The sequence below is a fragment of the Triticum aestivum genome, chromosome 6D (assembly GCF_018294505.1).
Source record: "Triticum aestivum cultivar Chinese Spring chromosome 6D, IWGSC CS RefSeq v2.1, whole genome shotgun sequence".
Lineage (NCBI taxonomy): Eukaryota > Viridiplantae > Streptophyta > Magnoliopsida > Poales > Poaceae > Triticum > Triticum aestivum.
In genome coordinates, this window is record NC_057811.1 from 10269505 (window position 1) to 10279940 (window position 10436).

General features: G+C 41.7%; 1 protein-coding gene across 1 annotated transcript; it reads left to right on the plus strand.

Moving 5' to 3' along the window:
* Window positions 1–3733: 3733 nt before the first annotated feature.
* Window positions 3734–4635, plus strand: LOC123141828 (agamous-like MADS-box protein AGL80). The gene has a single exon (XM_044560895.1). It carries the CDS (start codon window positions 3829–3831, stop codon window positions 4633–4635), a length of 807 nt encoding a protein of 268 aa, XP_044416830.1. The 5' UTR covers window positions 3734–3828.
* Window positions 4636–10436: the final 5801 nt, after the last annotated feature.

The window sequence follows — 10436 nt, forward strand, 5'->3', positions numbered from 1 at the left end:
GATGTACAATTTTAGATATTCATGACCTACAATTGTACCCTCATCTTGTTCTAACTGGATTATCTTTTTCTTTCTATGTTTCCCATTAGCTATCATGTGGAAGAACTGTGTATTATCATCACCTTGGACGATTTTAGAAATCTTTGCTCTAAGCGCCCATTTCATCTCTTCCTCTCTCATAAGGGCCTGTAACTTCTTCTCTGCCTCATTCTTGATATCTCTCTCAGAAATATTAAGAAGAGTGGATTCCGCTTTCACATCGAGTTCATTAATAATTTGTGTCAATCTCTCCTTTTCAACTTTATAAATACCACTTTGATGTTTGGCCCAGCCTCTCAGAAACTGGCGCAAATGTCTAATTTTGTTTTGCCATCTCTCCATATTAGAGGACCTGCCAGAGTCCCTGGCCCATTCAGTCACAATGAGCTCCATGAAGTCCTCCCTCTCAAACCATCCTAGTTCGAAACAAAAAGTATTTCTATTTCCCACATGAGTTGCTTCCCCTGAATCAACTAGGAGTGGTGTATGGTCCGAAATGCCTCTCTGTAAAGCCTGCACTGTTACCAGTGGAAACTTCTGTTCCCATTCCACACTAGCGAGAACCCTATCCAGTTTCTCGTAAGTAGGAATAGGCAATGTATTAGGCCACATGAATTGTCTACCAGTGATGTCGATCTCCCTCAAATCGAGACTTTCAATTATCATATTAAACATGAATGACCATCTTCCATCGAAGTTATCATTATTTTTTTCCTCTTGTCTTCTAATGGCACTAATTTTTTTTCATGGCCTTGTATGACCATGTCAGGCTGTTTCGGTTTTCGAATCTTTTTGCATTTTCTGGAGTTTTCTCGGTCAAAAAGACTGATAACTGTCCGAACGTGTCACAACATACGGTGTCAAAATTTCAACACCGTATGCAAGGTGCGACTCGTGTGGCCATTTACGGCCTTTCTTATTGAGAAAACTCCAGAAACGCAAATTTTGTTGAAAACCAAATCACTTTAGCATGGTGCCTTGAATTGGTCATAAAAGGCCATGGGAAAAATTGGGGCAATTTCAAGGATGTTGAAAAATGTGCCCTTAGACGTACCTTTCTGACCTTTACCCGAACACTTTCCATTGAGCATGGTGTATTTTTGGACGTCCTTGAAATTACCCCAACTTTTGCATGTAGGTGTGCATGCCCATGATAAGCATCCATGCCAGGTTTGAGCGATTTTCGACACCATATGTAAGTTGCGACACGTCCGGCCATTTGTCGCCCTTTTTGACCGAGAAAACCCCAGAAATTGCAAAAAATATATAAAACCAAAACAACTTGGCATGGTGCCTTGAGATGGTCATAAAAGTAAACAAAAAAAATTGGGGTCATTTTACGGGTGTCAAGAAACAACGTGCTCTTAAACGGAGCCTCCTGACCTGCCCAACTTTAACATGGTGTTTTTTTTTACATTCTTGAAATCGTCCCAACTTTTGCAAGTCGGTGGGCATGCCCATGGTAGGCATCCATTCCAGGTTTGGAGCAAAAAAACATTTAAAATCATAGTTTGAACAGGTACTTCAAATTACTATTTTGAGTTTTTAACATAAGTAATAAATACAAAGAGGTAAAATTGAAAACCGTAAGTGCCTTTTTGAAAGCATTTAATAAATATTTGAAACTGAAAAGTATTTTAAATCATTATTTAAAAAAGTATTTAAAACTTGTGCTTTGGTATTCAAAAAGAGAAAAAATGGATTAACAAAAAATAGAAAAGGCAAAAAGTAGAAAATAAAATAAAACGCTTAGGCCTTGGCGTCCAAGAGGTCGCGGATTTTGAAAAAGTTCATAATAGTTTTTAAAATATTCATGGATTTGAAAATTTTCACAAAATTTCAAAAACAAATCATTGTAAAAAGTTACAAAAAAGCGTTCCCAGTTTTGGGAACATCGGCCCATTTATTTTTCTGGTTTTGCGAACATTCTCCGAGGTCGTGAACCAAGTTTTTTCTTTTTCTTTTTCTATTTATCTTCTCTCCCATTTTTTTTTATTTTTCGTCTTCTTTCACTTTTCGTTTTTTTGTTTATTGTTTCCATTCTCATAAATTCAAATTTCCAGAATTCAATTTTTCATACTTTTCTGTTTTTTGTGGAATTCAAAATTTCTTACAGTTTCTCAAAATATGTTCATGTTTAAAATTATATTTGCTTTTTAAAATAAATGATTTTATTTTGACATTCTGAGCAAGTTTCAAAGACATGAACTTTTGTAAAAAAAATATGTAATTTTTTGTAAAATAACAATATTTGTAGTTATGAACAAAAAAAGGATAAATAAAAATTTGAGCAAAAAGCGTACGGAAAAAACGAAAGAAAACCCAAAGAGTGAAGGTATTGTATTATTTTCTTAGCGTTATTTATCTAGAACAAGAAGAAGAAAACAAAGCTTATAGGCACACCAGATTAGCTATCCCAGATGGTTGTTCACTTGAACATAGTGCATGAGGGCTGAAGTTCCATTTTTATGAAGTTTAAACTTTAAAAAGAAACTAAACGGGCTGAGGCAGGAATTGTATGAACCTACGGCATATACGTACATAAGAGACCGTTTTGGCCTGGGCATTTCCTATTTGGCGCCACAGGCGCCAGTTAACATGCATTTCTATTAACTGGCACCTGTGGCGTCGTAAATGGGCCGGCCCTTTTAGGCGCCTGCTGACGATTTTTTTTTCTAAAATTCCATGAACTTTTTATAAATTTTAACAGTTTTTTTCAGATTGATGAACTTTTTTGAATATCGATGAACTTTTTTGAAATTTGATGAACATCTTTTTTAAAATGGATGAACACTTTTTGGATTTATGAACTTTTTTCTCAGTTCAACAAGCTTTTTCGAAAAATACATAAACTTTTTTTGAATTTCTATGAACTTTTTTCAAATATAATGAACTTTTTAGAAAATTAATGAACTTTTGCTAAATTGGATGATTTTTTTTCAATTTGAATGAACTTTTTTTCAAATTGATGAACTTTTTTCTAAATTGATGAACATTTTTAAAGATATGAACTTTTTTTTCAAATGGATGAACCTTTTTTTTCTTTAAATCTGTAAACCTTTTTTGATTTCATATTTTTATTTTCGTAACTAAAAAACTGGGGTGGCACGCTAGTGGGCCGGCCCATGCTAACAGCGCTGTAGGCGCCAAATCGTTAACGGGCGCCTGCAGCGCTGCATAGGAGCTCCCTTTGACCTTTCCTTTGCTAAAAAGGTTTGGGCTACCTTGCTGCACTTTATTTACCGTTATCATTATTTGTCCGTTACAAATTATCTTGCTATCAAACTACTCGTTACCGACAATTTCAGTGCTTGCAGAAATTACCTTACTGAAAACAGCTTGTCATTCCTTCTGCTCCTTGTTGGGTTCGACACTCTTACATATCGAAAGGACTACGATTGATCTCCTATACTTGTGGGTCATCATTCGTCTGTGCGCTAATGGCGCAACAGGTCATCTAGTAGGAGTAATTCTTCATGAATATTTCCTTAACATTGTCAAAAAAGAATGGACACTCGATGTGATTATCTATATTTTGAATAAACATTCAACTTAGGATAACATTAAATTAAAATAATTGGCAATATCTTACTAAAATAGAAATATCCTACTAATAAAGATGCATGTAGAAACCTTCCATATATGTTCTCCTGCGATTTACAAGAAATTTTGTATTGATTGATGAAATCTGCGGTTTTAGGAAGTAAATCTAAAATTTTAAATGGACACCAAAGTTACAGCTGGCCACAATTAATTTCAGCCTCCAGGTCTATCAGATCCTCCATTGGCATGGTTCTAGCGTCCCCATCCTCGCAGATCCTGCACTATAAATCCACCCCACATACCTTCGTTTCCAACTCACCCAAACAGGCAATTTTCCTTCATTTGCAGATTTTTTTCCCTCGCTTGACAATGGCTCGCAAGAAGGTGGCCCTCCGGTACATCCGCAATAACTCGGCGCGGCGCAATGCCTTGAAGAAGCACACTAAGATCCTGATGAAGAAGGCAGGTGAGGTGGCCGCCGTGCCCGATGCTAAGGCATGTGTGGTCGTGTATGGCGAGGGCATGGCGGTGCCAGAGGTGTTCCCATCCCATGCCGAGGCAGTGGCTATCCTGAATCAGTTCAAGAGCATGCAAGAGGAGGCGCGACTAAAGAAGACGATGGACCAAGAGAGCATCCTCCGCGAGCGTATCGTAAAGCTCCGAGACCAGGTCCAGAAGGCTAGGCGCGAGCAGCAGGACCAGGACGCCAAGATTCTCCTGTATAAGGCCTTGAAAAGTGGCCACATCCCAGACAACATCGAGGAGCTCACAGCCCTGGGATCGAAGGTGGACTCAATCCTCAAGAGCCTAGGTGAATGCACCCAAAAAATGAGTGGACATCCACCAGTTGACCAAGCCCAGGCACCATACATCACCAATGGCATGGGCATGGGGCCTCCAATTATGTATCAGGCACCACCACAGCAACAGGAGGGTCGTCTTAACACTGTGAGGTTCGAAAGGGCCCCTACCACTGTGATCTACAATAGTGACAATACTGGTGGCCATGACGGCAATAACGTCGTCTTCTCTCGTGGTCACATGAATATGTAAGCTGGTAGATGAACTCTACATGTAGCGCATGACTAGCTACATGGTCCTCATCTCTTTTAATTTAGTTTTGGCATGGCCAATAAGATGCATGGATGGCATCGTCAATAAGATGAGACATTCGGTCTCAATCTTGCTCTTTGAGCAAAGACAATTTTACTTTAATCTTTAAAATTGTTATTATGGATACCCTTCATGCTCTATTTGTTTTATCAGTTGGTTGCAACTTTTAGGTTGTAACTACTCTTTATGTCAACATATTTTGCCAAGCATGTTTTTGCTCGATCAAAATGATTATTTTACTCTTAGCATTGCATCAAACGACCCAACCATGAAGTGCTACCTCCCAGTTTTGGCATACCTTGATGCACACCGCCTATACAAATCCATAATAATTCTAGGAAAACAAGAGCACATTAATTGTTTGATGCAAAAAATCTCATGTACTAAAAGATTTGCGCTGCTACATTTCATTTTAAGAAAATGTAGGTATGACGTTGAGCACCAGGATAATGGCTTCTACATCCTCAATATTTTTTTGGCAAGTTTCAAAAGCAGGTGATTGTGTTGACCAGTTTCATCATCAATCAGATCCAGGCCACCCCTGAGAGGGCATTGTGTTTGAGCTATACACTCAAGCTACTATGAGAACCCCCAAACTTTATCGGGTGCATGTTGTGACAGAACATTGGATATATGAATGCACTTGCCACTTTGGGCATTGGTGTGATAACCCACAAGTATAGAGGATCAATTGTAACTTTTTCGATAAATAAGTGTGTCAAACCCAATGAGGAGCTAAAGGTGGAATTTATATTCCCTTCAAGTTCTATCGACCACCGATAAAACTCTACGCACACTTAGCATTTGCTTTACCTAGAACAAGAATAAAACTAGTAGTACTTTGTAGGTGTAAAGGGATAGGTTTGCAAGATAATAAAGAACATGAAAATAAAAGTTAGGTGTTGTTTTACTAAAAGTACAATTAGGTTAGTATAGCGAATGTGGAAAACTGGTGGTAGGATTTTTGGAATTATCCCTAAGCAATTGGCTCAGTTACTAGACCGATAGCAAGTTTTTATGTGGGAGAGGCCACTGCTAGCATGCCATCCCTTACTTGGAATTATGTGCACTTATTATGAGAACAATTAGCAAGTATCTGCAACTACTTAAGTTCATTTTAAGATATATTGGTCCCCCTTCAATCTCATATGAATAAATTTCTATGGTAGAAAGAAGCTTCTGTCACTCTTGCCCTCCAATGCATAGTCCTATCAACATACAACTAACCCTAAGGTGTGATCCACACGCGTGCTCATATGATGGGCACCAAAGGATAGCAACATAACCACAAGCAAATTAAACCAATCATAGCAATTCACCAAGTACCCCAAAGGACAACAATTCTACTCAAACATCATAGGATGGCAACACATCATTGGATAATAATATGAAGCATAAAGCACCATGTCCAAATAGGGGGTACAGCGGGTTGCGGGAGAGTGGACCGTGGAATATAGATGAGGGAAGGTGATGGAGGTGTTGATGAAGATGACAGAGTTGTTGGAGTACATCGCCGTCACACGATGATTTCCCTGGCGGTGTTCCGGCGCCACCGGGAGAGAGGGGGAGGGAGCCCCCTCCTTCTTATTCTTCCTTGACCTCCCCCCTAGATGGGAGGAGGATTCCCCCTCTTGTCCTTGTCCTCCATGGCTCCCAGAGGGCAGGAGCCCCTTCGAGATTGGATCTCTATCTCTGTTCTCTTCTGTTTTTCGTTCGTGTTTTCTAGCCCTTCACCATTTCTTAAATTCCCAGAGATCCGTAATTAACTCCGACTGGGCTGAAATTTTAACACAATTTTTCTTTCGGGTATTATCTTTCTTGCGGCGAAAGAAGGGAACCAACCGCCTTATAGGGGACCCACAATCCTACCAGGCGCGCCCTGGGTAGGGGGCGCCCCATTGGCTTGTGGCCCCCTCGGGCATTGTCTCGTGTTGATTCTTTTTCCCCAAAATCACATATCTCCGTAAATTTTTATCGCATTTGGACTTTGTTTGATATGGATATTCTACGAAACAAAAAACATGCAAGAAACAGGAACTGACACTGGGCACTGGATCAATATGTTAGTCCCAAAAATAATATAAAATGTAGCCAAAAGTATATGGAAGGTGTAGAATAATGGCATGAAACAATCAAAAATTATAGATACGACGGAGACGTGTCATGGTGCTCCTCAATGTGCAAGTTATTCCATGGAGGTACTTGCTAGAGAGGTGGGAAGAAGTAACAAGAACAAACATGGATGGCTTGTGCACCTTCTCAGGTTTGGACTCCCCTCAACAACTGACAGTGTAATACACCGGAGTGGCTTCTCCAAAGAGAGCTCGGTAGTAGACCTACCATGGGGCCCGGAGGGCCTGCCAAGGAGCTAGTGATAGGAGGGAGCTCGGAGGGTCGGATAGGCATTTAAGGGTTGTCTTGGCCCCCAAGTCAACATGACGGCGGCCAAGATTGGATATGCCTCCTATAAAACCCTAAACACCACCGTGTATATAGGGTGGAGGCTACGGTGCTCTCAATCCCATCTACCTCTTTATCCATCATCCCATCTCTCATTGTAATCCCTTGTACGAGGTATACCTGATGCGGCTTAAACTACTTCGGTATTTCCCCAAAGAGGAAGGGATGATGCAACACAGCTATGGTAGGTATTCCCCTTAGTGATGAGACCATGGTTATCGAACCAGTAGGAGAACCACGCGACACTATGTAAACGGTACATACACACAAAGAACAAATACTTGCAACCCGACGTAAAAGAGGGGTTGTCAGTCCCTCCTAGGTAACAAACATAGATAAAATTGTAGTAGATTGGATAAATAGGTTCGCGGGAACGCGAGATAAAATAAATAACAATAAATTGCAGCAAGGTATTTTTGTGGTTAAAATTTTGGATTAATAGATCTGGAAATAAAAGCAAATAAAAATAGATCTTGAGGGCAAATATGATAAAGAAGAGACCCAGGGGCCGTAGATTTCACTAGTGGCTTCTCTCAAGAAAAATAGCATACAGCGGGTAAACAAATTACTGTTGGGCAATTGATAGAACTTCAAATAATTATGATGATATCCAGGCAATGATCATTATATAGGCATCACGTCCAAGATTAGTAGACCGACTCCTGCCTGCATCTACTACTATTACTCCACACATCGATCGCTATCCAGCATGCATCTAGTGTATTAAGTTCATGGAGAAACATAGTAATGCAATAAGAACGATGACATGATGTAGACAAGATCTATTCATGTAGGAATAGACCCCATCTTGTTATCCTTAATAGCAATGATACATATGTGTCATTTCCCCTTCTGTCACTGGGATTGAGCACCGTAAGATCGAACCCATCACAAAGCACCTCTTCCCATGGCAAGAAAAATTGATCTAGTCGGCCCAACCAAACCAAAGATTAGAAGAAGAAATACGAGTCTATAAGTAAGCATGCATATAAGAGATAAAAAGACTCAAATAACTTTCATGAATAAAAACATAGATCTAATCATAAACTCAAAGTTCATCGGATCCCAACAAACACACCACAAAAAGAATTACATCAAATAGATCTCCAAGAGACCATTGTATTGAGAATCAAAAGAGAGAGAGAGGAAGCCATCTAGCTAGTAACTGTGGACCCGTAGGTCTACAATGAACTACTCACGCATCATCGGAGAGGCACCAATGAGGATGATGAACCCCTCGGTGATGGTGTCTAGACTGGATCTGTGGTTTCTGGAACTTGCGGCGGCTGGAATTGTTTTTCATCGACTCCCTTAGGGTTTCTGGAATATCGGGGTATTTATATAGCAAAGAGGCGGTGCGGGAGGCCACCGCGGTGGGCACAACCCACCAGGTCGCGTCTGGGCCCAGGCGCGCCCAGGTGGGTTGTGCCCCCCTCAGGGCACCCCTCTGGTGCTTCTTTGGCCCATCCTATGTCTTCTGGCCCAGAAAAAAATCTCCAAACAGTTTCGCTATGTTTGGACTCTGTTTGGTATTGATTTTCTGCGAAGTAAAAAGCAAGCAAAAACAGCAACTGGCACTGGGCACTAGGCACTATGTCAATAGGTTAGTCCCAAAAAATGATATAAAGTTGCTATAAATGATTGTAAAACATCCAAGAATGATAATATAATAGCATGGAACAATCAAAAATTATAGATACGTTGGAGACGTATCAATACGCACCCATGAATACAAACACAAAGAAGGATGTAGGGTATTACTCCTTCCCGGAGGCCCGAACGGTCGGTAAACTCTTTGTGCAACCTCCCATCTAACACTTTCGAACATGTATGCTACCCTACCGAGGGTGCGGACCAAACTATCCACTGTCAGTTGGCGCGCCAGGCACATCCTATGCTGGTCGGAGGCTAATTATACATGCCCGACGACTTCACGCCGGGCAAGGCCTTCACCTTTGGCTCCTTCAAGCTTGAGGTCGACGATTGGGGGCTGCTCTATGATGTGATGCCCCTTGCCATCATCGACTACATCCACTTCGGGTACATCGACTTCCTGTTCGACGAGCACGGCGACACCACAGCCATCCACGCCTCTCCATAACTAGTCAGCATCGAGGTGGCTGGATGATACGTCTTCAACGTATTTATAATTTATGAAGTATTCATGCTGTTATATTATAATTCTTGGATGTTTTACAATCATTTTATAGCAACTTTATATCATTTTTTGGGACTAACCTATTGACCCAGTGCCCAGTGCCAGTTGCTGTTTTTTGCTTATTTTTTACATCGCAGGAAATCAATATCAAACGGAGTCCAAACACCGCGAAACTTTTTGGAGATTGTTTATGGACCAGAACACCCAGGATGGGCCAGAGCAGCACCTGGGGGTGCCCCGAGGGGGGCACAACCCACCAGGGCGTGCCTGGGGGCCCAGGCGCGCCCAGGTGGGTTGTGCCCACCTCGGTGGCCTCCCACACCCCCTGTCGGTCTCAAAACCGGCGGATCTCGGGTAGGGGGTCCCGAACTGTGCGTCTAGGATCGATGGTAACAGGAGACGGGGGACACGATGTTTACCCAGGTTCGGGCCCTCTCTATGGAGGTAATACCCTACTTCCTGCTTGATTGATCTTGATGAATATGAGTATTACAAGAGTTAATCTACCCCGAGATCGTAATGGCTAAACCCTAGAAGTCTAGCCTATGTGAATATGGTAATGAGTATATCTATCCGGACTATGCTCTCCGGTTTATATAGACACCGGAGAGATCTAGGTTTACATGGAGTCGGGTACATCAGAGGGAATCTACATAGTCGGTTGCCAAGCTTGCCTTCCACGCAAAGTAGAGTCCAATCCGGATACAGGTACAGTCTTCGGTATTCATGTCTTCACAGCCCATCAGTCCGGCCCAAAGGATAACAGGGCGGACGCCCGAGGACCCCTTAGTCCAGGACTCCCTCAGTAGCCCCTGAACCTGGCTTCAATGACGAGGAGTCCGACGCGCAGATTTGTCTTCGGCATTGCAAGGTGGGTTCCCTCCTTCCGAACTCCAGAATAGTCTTTGGATGTAGTAAGTATATCCGGACCCGTGCATATAATTGCAGAGAATACAATATTCCACGAGTCCAATTTGCTGATAACTGTTTATGACATCGTATCATGCCTGCCCGGTTACTATTTCTAACCGTTGGCTAGCACGTCGCCCCACGTCTCGGGGCGTGGTTTTACTGGCACGTCTTGTCAAGGCAGAGATCGTGTCCCCTTTATTCACGGGATTTT

Bases quoted from the DNA above. Each gene is read 5' to 3' on its own strand.
- LOC123141828 (XM_044560895.1), top strand. From the start codon at position 3,829: ATGGTTCTAGCGTCCCCATCCTCGCAGATCCTGCACTATAAATCCACC.